Source organism: Ranitomeya variabilis, chromosome 6 (genome assembly GCF_051348905.1).
Source record: "Ranitomeya variabilis isolate aRanVar5 chromosome 6, aRanVar5.hap1, whole genome shotgun sequence".
Classification (NCBI taxonomy): Eukaryota; Metazoa; Chordata; class Amphibia; order Anura; family Dendrobatidae; genus Ranitomeya; species Ranitomeya variabilis.
This window is the reverse complement of record NC_135237.1, coordinates 497,447,094-497,473,770: the sequence shown is the minus strand read 5'-3', so window position 1 is coordinate 497,473,770 and position 26,677 is coordinate 497,447,094. Positions and strand designations below refer to the sequence as shown.

At 41.8% G+C, this 26,677-nt stretch overlaps 1 protein-coding gene across 2 annotated transcripts in view; it reads left to right on the top strand.

The window, feature by feature from the left end:
- Positions 1-26,677, top strand: part of CNGB3 (cyclic nucleotide gated channel subunit beta 3) — a 253,837-nt gene that overhangs the window by 78,447 nt on the left and 148,713 nt on the right. The window contains exon 4 of one of the 2 annotated variants that reach the window (XM_077268003.1): positions 22,614-22,736. The exons of the other annotated variant lie outside the window; for it this stretch is intronic. Coding sequence (XP_077124118.1) covers positions 22,614-22,736 — 123 coding nt within the window. The remainder of the gene's footprint in view (positions 1-22,613; positions 22,737-26,677) is intronic. 2 annotated transcript variants of the gene reach the window in all.

Below are 26,677 nucleotides of genomic sequence, written 5' to 3'. Positions count from 1 at the left end.
TAAAGCGAGGCTTAAACTTAGTGGAAGAAACCTTCATAGGAACATGACGGGAAGACAACCAGACCAGATCCCCAACCCGAAGCCGGGAACCAACACACCGACGACAGTTAGCAAAACGTTGAGCCTCCTCCTGAGACAATACCAAATTGTCCACCACATGAGCCCAAATCTGCTGCAACCTGTCAACCACAGAATCCACACCAGGACAGTCAGAAGGCTAAACCTGCCCCGAAGAAAAACGAGGATGAAATCCAAAATTACAAAAGAAGGGAGAAACCAAGGTAGCTGAACTAGCCCGATTATTAAGGGCAAACTCGGCCAATGGCAAGAAAGCCACCCAATCATCCTGATCAGCAGACACAAATCATCTCAGATAAGTTTCTAAAGTCTGATTAGTTCGCTCGGTCTGGCCATTTGTCTGAGGATGAAATGCGGAAGAAAAAGACAAATCAATGCCCAGCTTAGCACAAAAGGCCCGCCAAAACCGAGAAACAAACTGGGACCCTCTGTCGGACACAATATTCTCCGGAATACCATGCAAACAAACCACATGCTGAAAAAACAACGGAACCAAATCAGAAGAGGAAGGCAATTTAGGCAAAGGCACCAAATGGACCATCTTAGAGAACCGGTCACAAACAACCCAGATGACAGACATCTTCTGGGAAACCGGAAGATCAGAAATAAAATCGATAGAAATATGCGTCCAAGGCCTCTCAGGGACCGGCAAAGGCAAAAGCAACCCACTAGCACGGGAACAACAAGGCTTGGCCCGCGCACAAGTCCCACAGGACTGCACAAAAGAACGCACATCACGCGACAAAGAAGGCCACCAAAAGGACCTACCAACCAAATCTCTGGTACCAAAAATATCAGGATGCCCAGCCAACACAGAACAATGAACCTCAGAAATCACTCTACTAGTCCATCTATCAGGAACAAACAGTTTCCCCACTGGACAGCGGTCAGGTTTGTCAGCCTGAAATTCCTGAAGAACCTGTCGTTAATCAGGGGAAATGGCAGAAAGGACCACCCCTTCTTTCAGAATGCCGACCGGTTCAAGGACCTCAGGAGAATCAGGCAAAAAACTCCTAGAGAGGGCATCAGCCTTAATATTCTTAGAACCCGGAAGATAAGAGACCACAAAATCAAAACGGAAAAAAAAACAAGGACCATCGAGCCTGTCTAGGATTCAGCCGCCTGGCAGACTCGAGGTAAATCAGATTTTTATGATCGGTCAAGACCACAATACGGTGCTTAGCTCCCTCGAGCCAATGACGCCACTCCTCAAACGCCCACTTCATAGCCAACAACTCCCGATTGCTGACATAATTGCGTTCAGCGGGCGAAAACTTATGGGAAAAGAAGGCACACGGTTTCATCAAGGAACCAACAGGATCCCTCTGAGACAAAACGGCCCCTGCCCCAATCTCAGAAGCGTCAACCTCAACCTGAAATGGAAGAGAAACATCTGGTTGACGCAACACCGGGGCAGAAGTAAATCGGCGTTTAAGCTCCTGAAAGGCAGAGACAGCCACAGAGGACCAATTCATCACATCAGCGCCTTTCTTCGTCAAATCGGTCAAGGGTTTAACCACACTGGAGAAGTTAGCAATGAAACGGCGATAAAAATTAGCAAAGCCCAAAAATTTCTGAAGGCTCTTCACAGATGTGGGTTGAATCCAATCATGAATGGCCTGAACCTTAACCGGATCCATCTCTATAGATGAGGGAGAAAAAATAAAGCCCAATAAAGAAACCTTCTGCACTCCAAAGAGACACTTAGACCCCTTCACAAACAAAGCATTATCACGAAGGATCTGAAATACCATCCTGACCTGTTTCACATGAGACTCCCAATCATCGGAAAAAATTAAAATGTCGTCCAAATATACAATCATGAATTTATCAATATAAGTCCGGAAGATGTCGTGCATGAAGGACTGAAAAACAGATGGAGCATTAGAGAGCCCGAATGGCATCACAAGGTATTTAAAATGGCCTTCGGGCGCATTAAACGCAGTTTTCCATTCATCACCCTGCTTAATAGGAACAAGATTATATGCCCCCCGAAGGTCAATCTTAGTAAACCATCTAGCCCCCTTAATCCTAGCAAACAAATCGGAAAGCAGAGGTAAAGGGTATTTAAACTTGACCGTGATCTTATTCAAGAGGTGATAATCAATACAGGGTCTCAAGGAGCCATCCTTCTTAGCAACAAAAAAAAAACCTGCTCCGAACGGTGAAGAAGATGGCCGAATATGTCCTTTCTCCAAAGACTCCTTAACATAACTCCGCATGGCGGTATGTTCAGGCACAGACAGGTTAAAAAGTCGGCCCTTAGGAAACTTACAGCCTGGAATCAAGTCAATCGCACAATCACAGTCCCTATGCGGTGGAAGGGAACTGGACTTGGGCTCATCGAATACATCCTGAAAATCAGACAAAAACTCTGGAATTTCAGAAGTGGAAGAAGAGGAGATTGACATCAAAGGAACATCATTATGAACCCCCTGACATCCCCAACTAGTCACAGACATAGACTTCCAATCCAACACAGGATTATGTGCCTGCAACCACGGAAAACCCAGCACGATAGCATCATGTAAATTATGCAACACCAGAAATCGACAATCTTCCAGATGGGCTGGCGCCATGCACATGGTCACCTGTGTCCAGAACTGGGGCTTATTTTTAGCCAAAGGTGTAGCATCAATGCCCCTTAAAGGAATAGGGTTCTGCAAAGACTGCAAGGGAAAACCACAACGCCTGGCAAACTCAAAGTCCATTAAGTTCAAGGCGGCGCCTGAATCCACAAACGCCATGACAGAAAATGATGATAATGAGCAAATCAAGAACAGAGATAATAAAAATTTAGGTTGTAAAGTACTGATGGTAATTGAACTAGCGATCCTCTTTGTGCGCCTAGGACAGACTGAAATGACATGAGAAGCATCGCCACAATAAAAACACAACCTATTCTGACGTCTGAATCCCTGTTGTTCCATTCTAGACAGAATCCTATCACACTGCATTGACTCAGGCAACTGCTCTGAGGACAATGCCACAGCGCGCACAGTTCTGCGCTCCCGCAAACGCCGATCAATCTGAATGGCCAGAGACATAGAATCACTCAGACCAGCAGGCGTGGGAAACCCCACCATAACATCTTTAACGGATTCAGAAAAACCCTTTCTGAAAATTGCCGCCAAAGCATCATCATTGCATTTAGTCAACACAGACCATTTTCTAAATTTCTGACAATACAATTCTGCCGCTTCTTGACCCTGAGACAGGACCAACAAGGTCTTCTCCGCTTGATCCACAGAATTTGGTTCATCATATAATAATCCTAAAGCCTGAAAAAAGGCGTCTACATTAAGCAAGGCCGGATTCCCAGATTCCAGGGAAAATGCCCAATCCTGAGGATCACCACGCAGCAGGGAGATGACAATTTTAACCTGCTGAATGGAATCATTAGAGGATCGAGGTCTCAGAGCAAAAAACAGTTTACAGTTGTTTTTAAAACTCAAAAATTTGGACCTGTCCCCAAAAAACAAATCAGGAGTAGGAATCTTAGGCTCTAAAACTGGAGTCTGAACAATATAATCAGAAATACCCTGTACCCTAGCAGCAAGCTGGTCTATACGAGAAGCTAATCCCTGAACATCCATGCTAGCACAAGACTCCTCAGCCACCCAGAGAAAAAGAGGAAGGAAAAGACAAAGCAGGCTACAGAAAAAAAAAATGGCTCTTTCTTCCCTGCTTCTGAGATGCATTTAACTCATTGTGGGCCAGTTGTACTGTTATGATCCGGTGACCTTGGAGCCGCATGGACTTTCTCAGGAGTAGGTGGAACCTGTACTGACCGCAAACCCTAAACTGTCACCGCAACTAGAAGTAGCCGTGGGGTGTACCTAACACATCCTAGACACCTCGACACAGCCGGAGGACTAAATACCCCTATAGATGGAAATGGGAATTCTATCTTGCCTCAGAGCAGAACCCCAAAGGATAGGCAGCCCCCCACAAATATTGACTGTGAGTATTAGAGGAAAGACACACGCAGGCAGAAATCAGGATTTAGCAAAAGAGTCCACACTAGCTAAATAGGAAAGGATAGGACAGAATACTAAGCGGTCAGTATTAAAACCCTAAAAATATCCACAGCAGATAATACAAAAATTCCACCATCTAACTAAAGACATGGAATGTATATCTGCATCTCCTGAGAATCCAACTAGACTGAAATATCCAAACACAGTCTAAGCTGGACAAGAAAAAACATTGAATAGTACTGAATTGTAAAGCACACAACATGTGTGCTGTAGAAACAAAACCAGACACTTATCTTTGCAGATTTGGCAGCAGGGCAGGAGAAACCAGACAGAGATGCAAAACCTCCAAGAACAATGGACAACTGGCAAGGGCTAATGAATCCTGCACACCTAAATATCCCAGTCAGAGCTGCAATCAGCAGGGACACCTGCCCAGGATTGCAACCCAGGGACAACTGCATTACTACCCACAACTACCGGAGGGAACCCAATAGCAGAATTCACAATACTCCACCCCCTTCCCAGGGACTAGGACATGCAGAAATGTAGCCTTTGCCTATTTATCCAAACTCCCAGAGTCCAGAAGTCCCATCACATGGACACAATTCACAGTCACCTGACATTGCTGAGTCCCCTCAACAAGATGAGGAACAGCACTGCAGGCAGAGTAGGCGAAGAAGGAATAGCACCAGCATATGCTGCAGTCCATTGGCTTTGAGGTCAAGGGACAAATGACTGATATACAGTATGTGTGAGCAGATATCAGGATGCAGTAACAGTCAGAGGCAGAGCAAGGATTAACAGGGGTTTTTAATGGAACAGCGTTACTCCACGCAGGGCGAGGGCAAATGGGAGAGATAAGGATACAAAAACGGTGTTTAGTAGACACAGGTATAGCAGGGGCAATAAAGGGTTGAGGAAAGTACAAAGGTATCAAACTTATCAGTCCAGCAGTGTTGAGGATCAGTCTCCGTGGAGATAGCGATGGCATTCTGGCCTGAACGTTTGAAGAATCCGGCGGCGTCCTGGTCGGAGATGGGTCCTGGGTTCCGGTGTCAGCGAGGGTCCTGAAATGACTTTCATGGGTCCTGGTTCCACAATGGGTCACGATGGAGAGAGGACAATCCTTTCTTTTTAAGCATCGGCACAATCCTAAAACAGGCAGGAGAGTCTACCTACGATGGCCACACTCGGTTTAAGGCCGGGATCTTGAGTCTCGAACGGTGCCTGCTGTAGTCTGGTCATGGGGAGGGCTCACAACACTCAGTGACACTGCGAGAAGGGATGTCAGGGTTTTCAGGAGATGTCTCTTACTACAGTCTCCGGTAAGCCTCTGTAGGCCTCTCTGACTTAAGCCTACCGTGTCCTGACTGTTCAGCATGGAAGGGCTCTCACTCTGCCTCCAAACACTACAGCTTCCCACCAACCGAGTTCCCATTCCCATGCACTGTTCCCCTCTTATACCCTTTACGCCCCCAGATCTTAAGCTCAAAGGTCTGTCCGGGGCACTAAACTCTCCCCCCTGCAACTTGGGTGACAGCATTGATGGTTTTGGACTTGTCCCAGACAAGGCACGCCAAGGCTGGCTCTCCTCCATATGACACCTCTAACCCATGGTACGAGATGTACCCGCCTTTGAACCTCTCCTGGGTCTTGTGCATCGCTCAGACATAGCCTTGGGCCCCCTACTCTTGGGTCTCTCAAAAATGTGACCTTAGGCTTCCTTGATAGTCAGGAATTCTCCTTGGCCAAGTTTCTTTCCATGAGGCTCACAATGTCATCTGCATTCTGGGGATCTTCTTGGGCATCCAAGCTTTGCATAGAGTTTGGTAGTGGGTGGATAACTTGGTCTGCTACCACTCTTTCCACCATCTCTGCAGGAAAGCTGATCTTGGGTTGCAGCCATTTGTTGCACAAGGTGTAAAAAGCCAAAAATCTGGGACCAGGGTAGTTTGTCCCTTTGGTAGTGCCAGTGGTGCACTTGTTGTGCCCTGACTTTCAGGGTGATGCCAAACATGGCATAATCTCCACTTTCAGTTTGTCCTACTCCTTGATTGGCAGGGAAATGTCATAGTATGCTTTCTAAGGTTCCCACACAAGGTATGGAGCTAAGGCTCCTGCCCATTGCTCTGGGGGCAGTTTCTCTCTGCCACTCTCTCAAACACTGTCAGGAAAGCCTCAACTTCATCTCCCAGAGTAATCTTATGTAAGGCCTCCCATATCATTCACCTCACCCAGATACTTTCACTTTAATTTACCAAAAAAGATAAGAAGAAAATGGCCTAGGTATTTTGTCACTTCCACACTAAATATAACCTATCAAAAATCGGAAGCATATACCAAAATAAAAGAATGATTTTTATTATTAAAGTACATAGGTAAAATACATAAAAATAGATAGGGACATAGTTGCAAAAAACACTCTAGACACTGTGACATACCATTTCTGGCTTGTCAAGGTAAGGATTTCAAAAAACTGACCGTCACATCCAAACATAGACTAAGTGTGAACAGGTGCTGAACCTTAGAGTCACCAACTCCTATACAGTCAAGCAAATAAGGCAGCACACTGCAGCGCTAAAACATGCAAACATGAAACACGAAAATTCAACTGCATTACTGCACTAGAAATATGAAAAATGAGAGCGTTTAGCGCATAAAAAAGGCCAATTTTATGTGTACCTAGTAGCCACTTTACGGCATCTCTCTTATACCAGGTCCTATGCTTTCCTTCCTTGCTGAGAATAAACGTCTCCATGTGAATGGGTACCTGTGAAAACCTCTTATGAGACTGACATTCTCTCTCTCTGTGGAGGGGTACTGGACCTGTTGCAATCAAAACACCTGTGACTAGGAGGCGGAGTGCTCGGTCAGAAGGCTAAATAATACATTTCAAAAAACTGACCGTCACATCCAAACATAGACTAAGTGTGAACAGGTGCTGAACCTTAGAGTCACCAACTCCTATACAGTCAAGCAAATAAGGCAGCACATTGCAGCGCTAAAACATGCAAACATGAAACACGAAAATTCAACTGCATTACTGCACTAGAAATATGAAAAATGAGAGCGTTTAGCGCATAAAAAAGGCCAATTTTATGTGTACCTGGTAGCCACTTTACGGCATCTCTCTTATACCAGGTCCTATGCTTTCCTTCCTCGCTGAGAATAAACGTCTCCATGTGAATGGGTACCTGTGAAAACCTCTTATGAGACTGACATTCTCTCTCTCTGTGGAGGGGTACTGGACCTGTTGCAATCAAAACACCTGTGACTAGGAGGCAGAGTGCTCGGTCAGAAGGCTAAATAATACATTTCAAAAAACTGACCGTCACATCCAAACATAGACTAAGTGTGAACAGGTGCTGAACCTTAGAGTCACCAACTCCTATACAGTCAAGCAAATAAGGCAGCACACTGCAGCGCTAAAACATGCAAACATGAAACACGAAAATTCAACTGCATTACTGCACTAGAAATATGAAAAATGAGAGCGTTTAGCGCATAAAAAAGGCCAATTTTATGTGTACCTGGTAGCCACTTTACGGCATCTCTCTTATACCAGGTCCTATGCTTTCCTTCCTCGCTGAGAATAAACGTCTCCATGTGAATGGGTACCTGTGAAAACCTCTTATGAGACTGACATTCTCTCTCTCTGTGGAGGGGTACTGGACCTGTTGCAATCAAAACACCTGTGACTAGGAGGCGGAGTGCTCGGTCAGAAGGCTAAATAATACATTTAAAAAAACTGACCGTCACATCCAAACATAGACTAAGTGTGAACAGGTGCTGAACCTTAGAGTCACCGACTCCTATACAGTCAAGCAAATAAGGCAGCACACTGCAGCGCTAAAACATGCAAACATGAAACATGAAAATTCAACTGCATTACTGCACTAGAAATATGAAAAATGAGAGCGTTAGCGCATAAAAAAGGCCAATTTTATGGGTACCTGGTAGCCACTTTATGGCATCTCTCTTATACCAGGGCCTATGCTTTCCTTCCTCGCTGAGAATAAACGTCTCCATGTGAATGGGTACCTGTGAAAACCTCTTATGAGACTGACATTCTCTCTCTCTGTGGAGGGGTACTGGACCTGTTGCAATCAAAACACCTGTGACTAGGAGGCGAAGTGCTCGGTCAGAAGGCTAAATAATACATTTAAAAAAACTGACCGTCACATCCAAACATAGACTAAGTGTGAACAGGTGCTGAACCTTAGAGTCACCAACTCCTATACAGTCAAGCAAATAAGGCAGCACACTGCAGCGCTAAAACATGCAAACATGAAACACGAAAATTCAACTGAATTACTGCACTAGAAATATGAAAAATGAGAGCGTTTAGCGCATAAAAAAGGCCAATTTTATGTGTACCTGGTAGCCACTTTACGGCATCTCTCTTATACCAGGTCCTATGCTTTCCTTCCTCGCTGAGAATAAACGTCTCCATGTGAATGGGTACCTGTGAAAACCTCTTATGAGACTGACATTCTCTCTCTCTGTGGAGGGGTACTGGACCTGCTGCAATCAAAACACCTGTGACTAGGAGGCGGAGTGCTCGGTCAGAAGGCTAAATAATACATTTCAAAAAACTGACCGTCACATCCAAACATAGACTAAGTGTGAACAGGTGCTGAACCTTAGAGTCACCAACTCCTATACAGTCAAGCAAATAAGGCAGCACACTGCAGCGCTAAAACATGCAAACATGAAACATGAAAATTCAACTGCATTACTGCACTAGAAATATGAAAAATGAGAGCGTTTAGTGCATAAAAAAGGCCAATTTTAAGGGTACCTGGTAGCCACTTTATGGCATCTCTCTTATACCAGGTCCTATGCTTTCCTTCCTCGCTGAGAACAAACGTCTCCCTGTGAATGGGTACCTGTGAAAACCTCTTATGAGACTGACATTCTCTCTCTCTGTGGAGGGGTACTGGACCTGTTGCAATCAAAACACCTGTGACTAGGTGACATGGAGACATTTATTCTCAGCGAGGAAGGAAAGCATAGGACCTGGTATAAGAGAGATGCCGTAAAGTGGCTACCAGGTACACATAAAATTGGCCTTTTTTATGCGCTAATCGCTCTCAATTTTCATATTTCTAGTGCAGTAATGCAGTTGAATTTTCGTGTTTCATGTTTGCATGTTTTAGCGCTGCAGTGTGCTGCCTTATTTGCTTGACTGTATAGGAGTTGGTGACTCTAAGGTTCAGCACCTGTTCACACTTAGTCTATGTTTGGATGTGACGGTCAGTTTTTTTAAATGTATTATTTAGCCTTCTGACCAAGCAACTCCGCCTCCTAGTCACAGGTGTTTTGATTGCAACAGGTCCAGTACCCCTCCACAGAGAGAGAGAATGTCAGTCTCATAAGAGGTTTTCACAGGTACCCATTCACATGGAGACGTTTATTCTCAGCGAGAAAGGAAAGCATAGGACCTGGTATAAGAGAGATGCCGTAAAGTGGCTACCAGGTACACATAAAATTGGCCTTTTTATGCGCTAAACGCTCTCATTTTTCATATTCCTAGTGCAGTAATGCAGTTGAATTTTCGTGTTTCATGTTTGCATGTTTTAGCGCTGCAGTGTGCTGCCTTATTTGCTTGACTGTATAGGAGTTGGTGACTCTAAGGTTCAGCACCTGTTCACACTTAGTCTATGTTTGGATGTGACGGTCAGTTTTTTGAAATGTATTATTTAGCCTTCTGACCGAGCACTCCGCCTTCTAGTCACAGGTGTTTTGATTGCAACAGGTCCAGTACCCCTCCACAGAGAGAGAGAATGTCAGTCTCATAAGAGGTTTTCACAGGTACCCATTCACATGGAGACGTTTATTCTCAGCGAGGAAGGAAAGCATAGGACCTGGTATAAGAGAGATGCCGTAAAGTGGCTACTAGGCACACATAAAATTGGCCTTTTTTTATGCGCTAAACACTCTCATTTTTCATATTTCCAGTGCAGTAATGCAGTTGAATTTTTGTGTTTCATGTTTGCATGTTTTAGCGCTGCAGTGTGCTGCCTTACTTGCTTGACTGTCAAGGTAAGGAGGCTTATTTGCCGTACAATGCTCCTCTGGGAAATTAAATATGCAAATTGCCTCTTCTGAGAAAAAGAGGACTTAACTCTATAGCGCCACCTGTTGGAAGTAGCGATCCTACAAGTCACAATCAACCCTCTAACGAGTCGGGCAATATGACTTAGGATAAAAGCCAAATCAGTATCTCAATTCGCAGACACGGTGTTTCGGGCTGTTGGCCCTCGTCAGTGCGAAACATGAGAACTGATTTGGCTAGGTGAGAGGCTCTGGACTGGGGTCTAAGGGGTATCGTTTCTCCTTATGGAGAGTGACATACCATCTCTGGCTTGTCAAGGTAAGGAGGCTTATTTGCCGTACAATGCTCCTCTGGGAAATTAAATATGCAAATTGCCTCTTCTGAGAAAAAGAGGACTTAACTCTATAGCGCCACCTGTTGGAAGTAGCGATCCTACAAGTCACAATCAACCCTCTAACGAGTCGGGCAATATGACTTAGGATAAAAGCCAAATCAGTATCTCAATTCGCAGACACGTAGAGTTAAGTCCTCTTTTTCTCAGAAGAGGCAATTTGCATATTTAATTTCCCAGAGGAGCATTGTACGGCAAATAAGCCTCCTTACCTTGACAAGCCAGAGATGGTATGTCACTCTCCATAAGGAGAAACGATACCCCTTAGACCCCAGTCCAGAGCCTCTCACCTAGCCAAATCAGTTCTCATGCTTCGCACTGACGAGGGCCAACAGCCCGAAACACCGTGTCTGCGAATTGAGATACTGATTTGGCTTTTATCCTAAGTCATATTGCACGACTCGTTAGAGGGTTGATTGTGACTTGTAGGATCGCTACTTCCAACAGGTGGTGCTATAGAGTTAAGTCCTCTTTTTCTCAGAAGAGGCAATTTGCATATCTAGACACTGTGTCAGTTATCCTTCTTGAATTGTGGTTGACTATTCTGCACTACCTATTATTTGTTGAGCATTCATTTGTAAGTGGTTAGTTTTGCAACTATGTCCCTATCTATTTTTATGTATTTTACCTATGTACTTGAATAATAAAAATCATTCTTTTATTTTGGTATATGCTTCCGATTTTTGATAGGTTATATTTTCACTTTGATTGGCAGGTGGTGGCATCTCCCTGTCCAGGAAACTTTCTGCTAGGAGAGCCATCTGCTGCTGATGCTGCAGCTGAACCTGAAGTTGTAACTGCTGTTGCAACTTCTTTTGCTGTTACTGCTGCAGAAGCTGCTGCTTTAACTCTTGCTGATGCTGCTGGGTCAGGAGATTGTTGGTTTCCTTTTGGTTCTGATGCTGCTGGTGCTGCACTTGCACCTTGCTTAAGAAGCTCCTCCATGCTTTCAGACTGTATTCGCAAGGCTGTAGGTGCCTTTTCCCAGGACATTCAATCTTTACACTGCAATCTCATGTACTCTCTGGGACTTCATGCCCACATCCTCCACTAATTGTATTGATTAATTCTCTGCTCTAGGCATTAGGCCTTAGGTAACAGTCATGCAGGCAATGCAGTTTTGGTCCAAACACGTGCAGTTTTTAGTTTTTACACAGGTTGCACAGCATTAAAGCAAATTAATAAACATAAATCCCTAGCCTTGTCCAGGCACTAACTAAACATAACAAACCCTGTCTACTCACCTAAGGCTGAGCTAGTGCCAGCTCTGTCAAACAAAACAGCTACTGTCCATAGCAACCACTGATACTTGCAGTACTCTGCACATGGTCAGTGCTGACTCCTCTCAGAGAGGGATTCTGTCTTGTCACTCACTGTACTGTCCTCACTAAATGAAGCAGGCTCATATGTAGCTATACAGACAGCTAAACCGCTATACCGCAGTCCAATAAGGAGACTGTGGTTGAGTCTGTGCTTTTATTGAACGTAACCACTAAATAAAACTAGTGCCATTGTCCAAGATATATGCAATCAATAGAAAGTTTATTTTAAATACAAAGAACAACAAAGAATGTGGGCATAACATGGGGGATAAGTGGCAGCATACAGCATGGAAGCAGGGAGTAGGGTGGTGAACACTGTGCATAACCTGAGTACAAAATGCCAATTCCCCTGAAGAAGGATTATACCGAAACGCGCATCTGGGTGGGTTGGAGTCAGCGTGGTGTCCTGCGTATACTGGTATGTTTATATTGTTGTTCCATATGGCATGTTCTCAACTTTGATTAACTGTCTCTCTATTACTGTCAGTATGGATGCCTGTATACATTTAGCTTGATGCGCTTTACTTGGCATTTCATACTCAGGTTATGCACAGTGTTCACCACCCTACTCCCTGCTTCCATGCTGTATGCTGCCACGTATCCCCCATGTTATGCCCACATTCTTTGTTGTTCTTTGTATTTATAATAAACTTTCTATAACTTGCATATATCTTGGACAATGGCACTAGTTTTATTTAGTGGTTTCGTTTGAAGTAATAGTGTGTCCCACACATTTCCATTCACAGGAATGATATATGGGATGTTTCCCTATAGTAATATGATTTTATATTTATACTATTGCCTGTTGTGTTTGCCTTATCTTCTTTTATTGAACGGAGTAGTATATTGATGCTGTGAAACTGTAGACAATCATATACATATAATCAGTGTATGGTATAGCAGAAATACATACTAAACATGTTGTACATTATGCATGAACATTTACAAGGCTAGTAACTGAACTAGAGCGTCTTTCCTTAAAAGCAGACTGAAGGAAGTGAAGAGAAAATGGAGGGAGATGTAGGCTGAGCTACCATAATGCTTTGCAAAGGGGAGGAGAATCAGACATGGAAAATAGAAAAAACAGAAAATAGAACTGTGAACATGACTCTGACCGCTAGAGGGAGCCAAAGCACTACAGACAAATAAAGGTATGAATATATCAGTTACTGTATACTGGCTACTGAGAAAACTGCAAATTATGCAAACAGATAATCAGAGGTAACAAATTAGATGGCGGAGACAGAACACTCACTTCAGCTCCAAGACACATCCAGTCTGGTCAGCTTTCCTGAGCTGACTGACTAAAGAGAACAGCAAGCCTGGTTATATAAAGGGCCAGGTGATCTAATTAGAACATGTAAAGCTATGATTTAACCCAAGCATACCTGGCTTTGCTGCAGGATCCATGACATTAATAGAATTTTTTAGGGGTGGTTTTAGATGGTTCTTTCCTCAGATGTGTAGCCGTTAGTGATGGGTAAATTTATTCAAGTTGGCATTTAATTGTACTTGAATTTTACAATAATTCATTTTCTGAAAAACATATTCTTTGCAATTAGCTCCACTCAAATACAGCAAATTGTTGCCCAGTAGAGGGCCTTAAAAGGTTTTTTAACAAAAACATACCTCACTGCTCACCTCCCCGGCCTCCCCTGCTTTTTCCTGCCAATTGTCCAGTCTTCCCACCTCCATTGGGTTACACCTCCAGACTCCAGACTAGTACTCACTCTTGGGTGGGTCTTCTGGCAACAAACAAATCACTGTGCATGCTACGACTACTCGTAGATGGAAGTCCCAGCCTAGAGTGAACACCGGGCCAGAACTTCCAGTCACAGGCCCCAGAGGTCACTACACATACATAGTTAACTTGAGGGTCTGTTTACAGCCAGAAGCTTTGAACATCAAGCCAGGACTGGAAAGCGGTAGGAAGCCGCAGGAGTTGCCAGACAAGTGATCTTTGAGGTGAGGATAAATATATTTTTTTGTTTTTTACATCTTAAGATTATTTAGCTATGGGGTCTGCAGACACCCCAGAGCATAATAAGGGACATTAAATTCCCTGACAAAAAACTTTTCTGTAAGTCTAATTTCCTAGTAAAATCTAGGCGAAAACGCAAATTTGAATTTTGTCAGATCCACTCATGCCTAGTACCCATCATTACTAATTCCTTTCCTTTCCGAAACCATTGTAGAATCCTGACCATGCTCATCATTGTAAGTATGTGTTGGCGTTAAACTTCTTTATGCATTGTACATTTCTTAAATAATGACTAATGGCACATAATAAGTCGACATCCTGTGCACCTGCTGATTCAATTTATCTTTTGTTATCGCTGCACAGATAATAGCAATGTAATCAGGTGGCATTATCCTAATGGACGGCATAATAAACTGTTATAATGACAGCATGAAAATGAAATAGACGGAGTAAAAATGTGTAAATGTGTAAACTGACCCCTTCTACAACATATTGCAAATTGAGTTAGGTATCTAATTTGTAGCATGGTAAGAGCTAAGTAGACCCGGGGGATTATATTAATTGATGCTGAGCGTGAATATGTTTGTCACAAAGATTTTAGCTATGTGCTCAGTCACTTAACCACATAATCATATTTTCCCAGCTTTTAGATATGGGCTCATGCTGTAAATTAAATTAGCTCCCTATATTAGGTAAATCAGATAGCGGCACTTCAGAACTCTATTGAGTTTGCAAATGATTCCTTTAAGGAAAAATGTACTTGAACCATAGTCTTCATTTAGAAATTAGGCAGCAAGGTGGCACAGTAGATAGCCATGTGGTCACATTGCTCGGGGACCCTAAACCTAAATTCTATAAGTGGTGGTCTTTATGTAGCAATGATAGTTTGGGTCACAGCTAACGGCACCACTTTGCAAATGAAGATCCTCTCCCATCTTACACAAACGGCTCAAAATAGAAAAAATGCAAGGACATCTACAGTCTGTTTGGATAAGGAAAGTTCGTCTCTGAAGGAAGCTGTGTAGGGCTTCTAATAGACGCTTGCTGAAGCACAGGTTTAGCCAACATGAGATCACACTTGCTAATTTTTGTCAGTGTTCCTCTTTTTCAAGCATGCCCTCTATACTCAACATGGTAAACATATGCAGGTGACTATTAACCTATAAATCATTTACAAATGCAAAATGGCGCTACTGAATTAAAGATGTTTTCTGGTCTTATGATAAAACTCTGCAGTTAGGATCCTGGCTAGTATTTCCTGACATTTCAGCTACTGGACCCTTCGGGGGTATGGTAAGTAGCTTACATAGTGACATAGTTATACAGGCTAAAGCAAGACACAGTTCCATCAAATTCAACCTTTGTCCATTAATTTGACATTCTCTAGTGCTAGATTATTTCTAATCCACAATACTATTTGTTGTGGGAAAAGCATCCAACCCTTTATTGAATGGTATAGTATCTGTCATTACTAGGGCATTCCCCAGTCTGACAGCTTTAACTGTAAAGAACTCTATACTATTTAGCTGCCAGAATTGACTATCTTCCACCTGTAATGAGTGTCCCCCTGGTCCATAGGATGGTCTTTGGATTGAATAAATCATGGGCCAGTCTTTTGTATTGACCACACATGTATTTATACATATAAATGAGGTCGCCTCTAAAGACTCTTTTTTTCAAATCTCAAAAAGCCCAATTTTTATAACATCTCATTATAGAAGAATCCTCCCATCCCACCCATCTGGGTAACCTTCTCCTTTTTGGTTAAATTGTCCTTAAAAAGAACATGAAGCATAGGAATAATGTGTTACACATGGCTCTGTTCACACTGCTTGTCTTTATCAGATCTAGGACATACATATTGATTCCCATTATGATTGCTCACGATTAGTTGTGATACATTTTAGGGTGCTATTATAGAGTTCAAATATGTAGAAAGGAAAAAAGTGGAGACTCCGCTCTGCTGGTAAATGAAAGACAGATCCAGGTCCACACTGGGAGAGGTTTTTATTATATCTACGCGTTTCGAGGTTTTCAAACCTCTTCATCAGTACCAAACCACCATGATTATTAAAACGCCTCTCCTTGGTGGCCCTGCTGCAGCCTTTACATGCTTCTATAGGGTCTGTAACTGTCACAACCCTATCAGATGAGCGTACTTATAATATTTTACATCACGCTTTTTGCCTCTCCTGTTTTACGATTCGATTTAGAGAGAATGCAGTGACAGTTTTAATATTGTCACTTTTAATATTGTCACTTTTATAGCTTTTCAGTTTCTGTTGCTTGCAATTTCAATTAATCATCAAGGAAACAGCATTTGTTATTGCAACTAAGACTCTGTAGGACCAAGTCCATGGTGTACATCTGCTATATTGCCCTGGAAATAATCCCACTAATTTTTGTGCAACCTCTTTGTATTGAAAAGTATAGTTATTAGTAGAATACAGGAAACATTTATGGCAATCAATGTTCTTTAATTGGCATGAACAAAGAGACAATGGGTCAAATTTATAATTAGTTTCTTAAAGGGAAGCTATAATCAGAAAATGACCTAGTGCTTAAATTAAGTTTTTTGTGCTACATGAACGTCTTGAAAAAATTACATTTTTTTCTACATCAAAATCTTAATTAAACACAATAAATAGTTTTCTGGCAATTGTCACACTGGCCAGTGGGGCTTTTTTAGATTCATACTTCCTGTTGTTACAGGAAATTTACATGTACATTAGCAGCCATGAGCAGACCATGATCTTATCTATTGTACTAATGAGCTTGTGCAAAGGTCATTGTGATCAGCGAATCCTTTGTTATCAGTTGTGTATATTATCATCATTAATTGTAATTCTGCCTCTGCTGATAAGAAACCTGCCGAAAACTCCTCCTGAAAGAATAGGAAGCATGAGTCTAAAAAAAACCAAAATGAGTTGCCACCGATTTGTAATTTAGTTTGCTTAATAAGTGTATATACACTGTATATAAATAGGTCATTTTCTGATGATAGCTTCCCTTTAAATGTAGGCAGAATAGCTTTATTCTAGATGCATCAAACTTAACACATAATTTGACGATTAGGTGCCGATTCATCAAAACAACGGGAAGTTTCAGAAAAATATTGTGACTAGTGTTTTCACATTAGTTTCAATCTGACATGAGTGGAACAGAAGAGGAGCTGGGGTTGAATGGGTCATGGAAACATCAGCCCATCCAGTTAATCAAAAGTGCCAGCATATAGTATTGCAGAAATTCTACTCCAGTCTGTAACTGGGGTAACATTTCGGGTGCAGCACACGTCACACAGAAGAGGAACCGTGGCGTGGACTTCTTAATGAATGTGGTGCCTGGCATAGTGTGAGTTTGCGCAAATCTTGAGGAATTAGCCCCTGTATGTACTTTATATCATTTCTTGTTTGGCTTAGTTTGGCTCGTTTTAAGACATTTTCTCTTTCCCATTAAAACCCTCTTGCATAGTGAGTCTCAATAAGTGCCTATTCTCCAGTTTTATGGTTGCGCTAACATTGGTCAGCTATGTTACATCACTCTAAGATCCAAGCTTGCGTTCTGAATAGTGACTTCCTAAAAAGCTGTAGGTGGTATATATAGTATATTTAATAGTGATGAGCAAGTGTACTCGTTGCTCGGTTGCACGCACGGGTGGTCTCCGAGTATTTGTTAGTGTTCAGAGATTTAGTTTTCAACACCACAGCTGAATTATTTACAGCTACTAGCCAGCCTGAGTACATGTGGGGGTTGCCTGGTTGCTAGGGAATCCCCACATGTAATCAAGCTGTCTAGTAGCTGTAAATTATTCAGCTGCGGCAAGGAGAACTAAATCTCCGAGCAGTCATAAATACTCGGAGACCACCCGAGCGTACTCGGGAAAACCTGAGCAACGAGTATACTAGCTCATCACTAATATTAAAGGTTTGTAAAATTTATTAAACATCGTTTGAGGGTTTGATAAATTTGGTGCAAATAATGGCAACTGAAAACATTTCCCTTATCATAATTCTCCTTTAAACTGAAAATTCTTGTGCATGTTGATGAGGAAATATGCAGATATAGGAACTGTGGTGATGAACAATTTAAGGGATTTCCTAAATTTTCATTATCATAACAAATCTGCATTGGGAAAGCTGTGAAGCTCTATATTAAAATATGAAACATGCTTGGGGCAGTATCGGTGGGCATCTCTGCTGCCCTACACAACAAAGAGCAGAAACCCTGTTTATATGAAATTAGAGATTTTGCTGATCAGGTTACTACCCCATGACTGTTTGATATTTGATTATAGACTTATGTGTGTCTGTTCGCCCAGGCCTTGTTACTTTCCCCGTCTGCCTGTTGTCTTGTTATCGATGCTTATTTGTTATGTAATTACAGTGGGGAAAAAAAGTATTTAGTCAGCCACCAATTGTGCAAGTTCTCCCACTTAAAAAGATGAGAGAGGCCTGTAATTGACATAATAGGTAGACCACAACTATGAGAGGCAAAATGAGAAAACAAATCCAGAAAATCACCTTGTCTGATTTGGCAAGATTTATTTTGCAAAATATGGTGGAAAATAAGTATTTGGTCATTAACAAAAGTTCATCTCAATATTTTGTTATATATCCTTTGTTGGCAGTGACAGAGGTCAAACGTTTTCTGTGAGTCTTCACAAGGTTGGCACACACTGTTGGTGGTATGTTGGCCCATTCCTCCATGCAGATCTCCTCTGGAGCAGTGATGTTTTGGGCCTATCACTGGGCAACACGGACTTTCAACTCCCTCCACAGGTTTTCTATGGGGTTGAGATCTGGAGACTGGCTAGGCCAATCCAAGACCTTCATATGCTCCTAACAAAGCTACTCCTTTGTTGCCCTGATGTTGTGCTTGGAATCATTATCATGCTGAAAGACCCATCCACGTTTCATCTTCAATGCCCTTGCTGATGGAAGGAGGTTTGCACTCAAAATCTCATGATACATGGCCCCATTCATTCTTTCATGTGCATGGATAAGTTGCCCTGGTCCCTTTGCAGAGAAACAGCCCCAAAGCATGATGTTGCCACCCCCATGTTTCACAGTAGGTATAGTGTTCTTTGGATGCAACTCACCATTCTGTCAGAGGAGCCTCTAAAAGAAGAAGTTACAGGTCTGTGAGACCCAGAAATCTTGCATGCTTTTAGGTGACCGAATACTTATTTTCCACCATATTTTGCAAAATAAATCTTGCCAATTCAGACAAGGTGATTTTCTGGATTTGTATTCTCATTTTGACTCGCATAGTTGTGGTCTACCTATGATGTCAATTACAGGCCTCTCTCATCATTTTAAGTGGGAGAACTTGCACAATAGGTGGCTGTATGTGCAGTAAATTTAATGATAGTTTTTATTTAGCTTCCTGACTGTTGTACAGTGGCGCCTAAAAGTTTTGCATTTTTTAAAAATGTGTGATTACTTCTATCTGGTTGATGTGATGCCATTATCCGGCTGATTTTAGTAAATCTGATGAAAATGGTTGTTAGCTATAAAAAAAGATGAAAATTGTGTTTGACATTTTTTTATCCCTTTACGTGTTAGTTTTCAATATTTTCTGGGCCAAATGTTTTGCAGATTTTGTCATGGATAGTCGAATTTTGCCTAATTTTTTTTTGTGTGTGCCCTTTGGTTAAAACATGGCAAACACAAAGCCAAATTTATCGCCAGATGTCAGGAAACGTATTATTCTGAGAGTAAAGTCAGGCAAAAGCAAAAAAGAGGTAGCTATGAAATTCAACTACTCTCAGAATCAAGTGTCACGTACAATAAAGAAAGAAAAAGAAGGTTATTGATATGATGGCTAAGAGCAGTAGGGTTGAATGGTCGAGTTCCAGTCAAGAAGCCTTTCATGTCTGCAAAGAACCGAAACGTCTGGCATGAGTTTCGCCCCAAAGAACAAAGCCAATTGAAAGAGACAGATTGGTCTAAAGTGTTGTGGTCAGATGAATCCAAGTTTAATCTGTGTAGAAGTGATGACAAACATTATATATAACCCCCAATTGTAAAAGGTAATGATGTAAGGTACCTACAGTGAAACATGGTGGAGCCAATGTCATGGTTTGGGGCTGCTTTTCTGCATCTGCCATTGGCCATCCGCATAGAATTGATGGAAATATGAATGCTACCATGTACAAGGATATACTGGAGAATGTAATGCTGCGACATGGTAAAACCAAGGTAGGCAGGGGCTGGAAATTCCAGCAAGACAATAATCCTAATCACAATCCTAATAATAAATAGTATATGAAAAACTTTTGGCAGTCAGTTTTCTTTAATTAAATGATCATATCTATATTCTAAATAATTTTGGTTAAAATTAAGGTCTTGTATGATACCATCTTCATGCACTTTCAATTCATCACCAGGAAAATGGCATCACAACAACCAGACAGAAGTAATGACACTTTAAAAAATGAAAAGCTTTGGATCGCCAATGTATATGTTCTTGATGATTTTACTTAGTGGAGTTTCTAATTATGAGTTTTCCCAGTCTATATGAGGGACAGCTAATATACGTGTACAGTATATGTCTAATTCACTATATTAATGTGTTCTGAGGATGTAATATTGTATAACATGGAAAAGCTATAGGCGGCTGATTTACAAGTCTGCTAGCATGAGGTCAATAGAGCACTTGTGCATGGACCTCTGGCTCGTAACCCAACATTATCCAAATGCCTTCTGATGGTTTGTGTAGACCTGGTTTGATGCCTTTGGCTTTGCATATGACATTTACTTTCACTTGCAGTACAGGGTAGATCACTAGGACCACTCTTAGAATCTGACGAGACCATATGGGCAACACCATGAAGAGGCTTTCATGAGGGAACATCACACTGGTCCTACTCCAGTCATTATGATTTGGGAGGCATAATATATGCCTCCCTTCTAGTCTTCATTTCATCTACACTAACAACTCAGCATTACATTGACTTGGTAGTGGAACCAGTGGTACGGCCATTTCTCCAAAGTGTCCCAGGAGCTATTTTTAAACTCTACAACTCCTGGCCACATGTTGCTACTGTGAACAGTCTGTGTGGTGTAAACTTCCTACCATGGCCTTCAGAATCTCTGGGCTTATTTTCAATCGAGCACATTAGGGACATCATTCATCAGAAATTAAAAAGGGAGATGTGAGCAGCAGATATCGATGATTTGCTTACCCAACTACATTTAACATGGCAAAACACTCCTTAGTCAAGAATTAATAACCTCATTGATAGCGGCCAAGGTGTGTAAGTGTGGAGTTTATTCAAGCTCGTTACTGAATAAACATACATGTATATACAATATATATACTTGCCATCATTTAACATCGTAATACAAATGAACTTTTATCTAGAAAGAGACAAATATTTTTTTAAGTTGGTGCCTAATGGGATAACAAGGCTCCAATGATGGTATTTTAAGAACTTGAGAGGTGTGTGGTTAGTGGAAGATTGGTCCAATAAGCAGGTATGGCTTCAGAAAGAAGACGATAAGGGCAGGACCTGTAATACTTGTATATTAGCAGGTACTACAAAACCATGTCCTCAACATGTGTGAAAATAGCAATAAAGTGGACAATACTTTTAAAAGGATTACGTCAGAAAATACCAACATAACTTAAAATCACCTGGTCATCCCCTGCTCCCGGTGTTAGACTTACAGTTATGAAATTTTCACTGCATACGAGTGACCTCTGATGTCAATCACTGGCACCAGCAATTATGCGTTTTCTGTGATAGAATCACTGTTGACACCAGTGATTGGCTGCAGTGGTCATGTGCAAACAGCCAAAACATTATCGTTGTAAGACAGCTATCCAAGACCAGTGAGGACAAGTAGAGGACATCATCCTGTGAAGATAGGAGGCCCCGGACCGGACCGCGACGCCCATCGGACCAGACCGCAGCGAGACCGCCCCTGGGTGAGTATAATCTAACCTCTTTTTCTCATCTTTCAGGATACATCGGGGGCTTATCTACAGCATTACAGAATGCATGACCGCAAATATGCAATATGCACTCTGCCAGACAGAACCCAACTAGACTGTTTCTAGCCTTGTGCAATACACTTGCATTGAGCTTGCCGGAAACAGTCTAGTTCTGGTTCTGGCCGGGAGTATACATACTGCATGCTTGGGATCACGTGACAACCGTTCCTGGTACTGTCATCTGGAATTTCCCGAGCAGTGGGCACTATGGGACGATTCACAAGCCTGCAGTCACATAGAATGAATGCAGACATGTCATTTTAGACTGGACAACCCCTTTAAAGCGACCCTCTGCCCTGGCACTTAAAAGTGACTAATATTCTGCATTTCTCACATAAAAAACAGAGGAGACGTGGTTCAAGCTTACCTCTGGCTTACACCATGTCACTGTGGTGGCCAGATCGGGATGCTTGAGATGGCTGTGGGTGCACCACTTAGTGTAGATGACAGAAGTGTAGTCACTTTTTCATCAGTGCCAGCATGGAGGATTGGAGGATCACTTTAACTTTAAAACAAGAAAAAACACAGACTCTTACATAATTACTGATTTTATTCTGACCCCATAGACCCCCATCTGACCCGACAGACCCCATAAATTCCATCCTCAAAATGTGTTTCTACTAAGAAGTTGACTTCTTCCATGCTGTTCTGATTCATTATGAAAGAGTAATGCCAGTAATGGCAATTAACTAAATATCTATTTAACTACTTTATAGTCAATGCACTTTTACATTTCTTTCATATGAAAATCTGAGAATACTACTTTATCCACATGTGAGGTATCTCTTACTTTTTTATTTTTCAGCAGGACAGTGGCCACTAGATCACGGCTAGGTGTTCTCTTCAGGGTTCCACTGGTGATTAATTGCATGAAGGGGATATTGCACACACAAAGAAAACTTAAGATAGGTGACTCATCCAGGCATAGGTAAGATGCTTGTATATCTGATTGTCAGCCATTGTCTAATTTAGCACATAAAACATTATTACACCTGGTATCCAGGAATGTTGAATGTGCATTTTCTGTTGGTGGTTTTTAGAATAAATGTTGGTTGTTTCTATTCTTCTTGTTAATTGTTAAAGTTTAACTGTTATTTCAGGTAACAATTCTGAAAAATCGTGTACGTGAGGAATAACACTATTTCTGACCATTATTTGTCTTGTATGCAAGACTTCCTCCAAGTGTTCCCTTTTACAGGTTTTAGCTCTAACTTTCAGTTGTTTCTGAGTTGGCGGGTAAAGAGTAGCTGTTATAATGTCTTTCATACACACAGCACACAAACATGAGGTTTTCTGCTCTCCTGTATCTATGTAGTCAGAAGAAGCAGCATCAGCATGGAGTACTGAGCAGTGCAGCTCTGAATCCAGCACTAGAAGCTGAAACATATTTATGTGTGTCTCTCTTCCCCAAGCTCCTTCCTCCTCGTCTCCCATCGACTCTCTATAGACTTCTATAAGCAACAATCATAATCTGATCTCTGAACTGACATTTTGAGCAGTGAAATCAGAGTAAATGATTAGAGTATGCCATTAGGGGCAGAAGTGGAGGCTGGTAAGTGAAGAAACAGGTATTTTCTCAGATAAGATATATTGTAACTATATTTACATTTTCATGTACCATTAATTTATGAAAAAGAAAGTTAAACTGAAGCAACTTGGAGGATTACATAGTTATATGTTTTGGTGTTATTCTTATTAATCATTCTTCATCAAATCAGATTTTTGTCTATAACAGTAAAACCGTTCTGTGGGGATTTATTTCTTATTTTATTTTTTAAAAGATCTGCACATCTTATTTATGTTAAATAATTGTGTTTCATGCTGCCCCCAAAAGTAGGAGTGTACTCCCTATAAACATACACCATTTCCACTGAATTCAATAATAAATGTATATACAGTATGCTTACAAGCTGCACCTAGATTTGGAACTCAGGAAGAATTGAGCCACTATTCATAACATTTCTCAGCACAAAGTTTTGGAGCTAGAAATAAAATTGTGAGAAAATACAGAACTTACTTTAAAGATGGTTGTCTGATACTTAGAGCCCTTTATAAATATCTAACTTTAAAGAGGTTTTCCCACAAATAAAGTAAATGTTAATTAATAGATCTCAGAATATAATAAGTTCCACAATAGGATGTGTTCAAAAAAAATGTTAATGTGCTGAGATAATCTTAAGAATGTGCCCCTGCTGTGTACTGTGTAATGGCTGTGTCTGACCATACAGGGACATGGTCTGATCATACCACATCTCCTGGGCAGGGGAGGACTCAAAAGAGTATACAGGCAGTACAGCATGGGATCGCCAATGATTATTTTTGTAAGGCAAAAAATTTCACTGCTTGTTTTTAAGCAATCTCTTTCCCTGAAATGAGACATCATCAGGGGACAGTGATAGAGGCAGGGTGAGTGACAGCAGTGCAGCCCTACATCTTCTATAGCCGTCCTCAAATGAATCACCATAAGAGGGCAGTGCTCACCGTGCTTCTATCACCGTCCCCTGTTCCCGATCCTGGGATATTAGGATATTGGCCCCTTAACAGCATAACAAAACCAGATCACAGCTGTCTGCTTTGCCTTAGCTGGTTATTAATCCCAAGGGGGATCCCAAGACATTTTTGGGGGGTTACCATTTCCCCATTTCTCATAACCAGCAAAGACAAAGCAGACAGTAGGGGGCTGATATTAATGGGCTGGGAAGATTCATGGTTATTGGGCCCTTCCTAGCATAATAAGATCAGCTTGCAGCTTTCTACTTTCACTTGACTGGTTATTAAAATAGAGAGGGGACATTGTTTTTTTCATTCAATGTTTTATTTATTAGCAAGTACATTAAACTAGACACACAAGGCACTCCTCCATTTGGACCTCCGCCTCCTGGTTCAAGATTAATGTTTTTTATTATATGCTATTTTAAGTAATTTCCCTATCCACATTTGTTTGCAGGACAATTGTCCTGCTCATCCCCCTATTTTGCTTCCTTTTGCAGCTCCCTACCCCTTACTACCCCATTTTACAGCACAAAATTTAGGGCCCCCATTGGCTTCTATTGGCTGTGAGCTAGTCTTATTATGCTGGAAAGAGCACAATAACCATGGAGCTTCCCAGCCTAATAATATCACCCCCAAGCTGTCTGTGTTGCCTTTGCTGGATATTAAAAATTGGAGGACCCTAAGAAAATGATGTGGGGTCCCCCCTATTTTTCATAACCTGCTAAAGCAAAGCAGACAGCTGAGGGCTGATATTAATAGGTTAGAAAGATCGATGGATTTTGGCCCCTTCCCAGCCTAATAAGACAATCCATCAGCTGCCCCAAAAATGGTGCATCCATTAGATAAGCCAATGCGTATAGCCTCAGCTTGCCCTGGTGAGGTGGCAATCAGGGCAATAGGAGTATGGGGCTAATATCAGCTGTGTAATGTCCGCTGACATCAAGCGCATGGGTTAGTAACGGAGAGGCATTTATAAGACACCCCATTAAAAACCAAGTAAGTAAAAACAGAAAAAAACTGAAAAAAAACTCAACAATTTTCCTCTTTCACCAATTTATTTAAAAAAAGAAAATCACACCATTCTGCCATAATCCACATGGAAGCCCCACACCGGTCCACCATAATCCACATGGAGGTCACATGAAGATCAACAACTCTGTCTTCCAGTGTATGGAGCCCCATTCGACCCTGTCCACATCAATCTCGTTCTCTGACATGTATTCCCAATAATGAATAAAGACCTGCACTTGGTACGGTGAGTGCTGACTTTTCTTTAATTGGACATATATTCTATACTTTCACTACCTATGAGCTGAATATACTAGAGATACCTTAGGCGTGACTTTGCAGCACCCACACAGCAGCATCAGTACTATGACAATATACATCAATTACATTGCACTCTATACATTTTACATTTCACAATAAAACGCTAAGCCGAATGTCAGTATTCACACTGAACAATTTGTTGTCTTCAGGAGCAGGTAAAGGACAGTTTCTGTCACACCTTTACATATCTCCCCTCGTTGAACATCATCATCCTCGACCATAATGAAACCTGCAAAACAACAATGCATGCCTAAAACGCATAAAATACACTTTCACATTAAATCCACATAAAATGTAATGCTCCTTCCATCCATGTGCAATTAGTGACTTTCTGCCAGTCAACCTTCTTTGGAACCCTGGAACACACAGTCAGAGTTCTTTTAATAATAGAAAAATTAGCTGTCCAACATGGGCACAGTCCAATTTTCTTCAAACCTGCAGACACATCGGCTAGTCCATTTTTTACACGGGTCTGCATGACTCCAGTCCCACTTCTTTGGGGACCCCAGTCTCACTTCTTTGGGGCCCCCGACACAGAGTTTCCAAGTACTTTTCAACTTACAGGCCCGCTGGCCACTATCCTCTGGTCATCTGTTTCCTCTCCCTGCCCCGTTTTTCTGAACAATGGTCCCTTTCAAAATCTACAGTGCTGCCCCCATGTCAGGCTCACAGTCCCTGGGGCAAAGTTCATGGAAAAACAGGGGCAAAATTCAAGGAAAACAATGGAACAAAGTCTATAGGGCAGTTGCACACAGTCCATAGAGGCCATAAGGGTTTTAGACCCTTTTACTGCACACATTCCCACAATCCAGCAGCAGGGGGTATATAAACTAACTTGTAGGGGAGAAACGCAAAACATTTAAACTCGCAGCAGTCCTGGCCAATGCTGGTCATCCCCGACACATTTAGGGCCTCCTGCCCTCAGGGACTCAGAACAGTTCCAATTTTTTTTTCATTTTCAATTCATTCATGCACATGGCCAACAAACTCATTACATTTTTTGCGTGCTCCAGTTTTGCCGACATGGGTGGCCCACAGTGGGCTTTG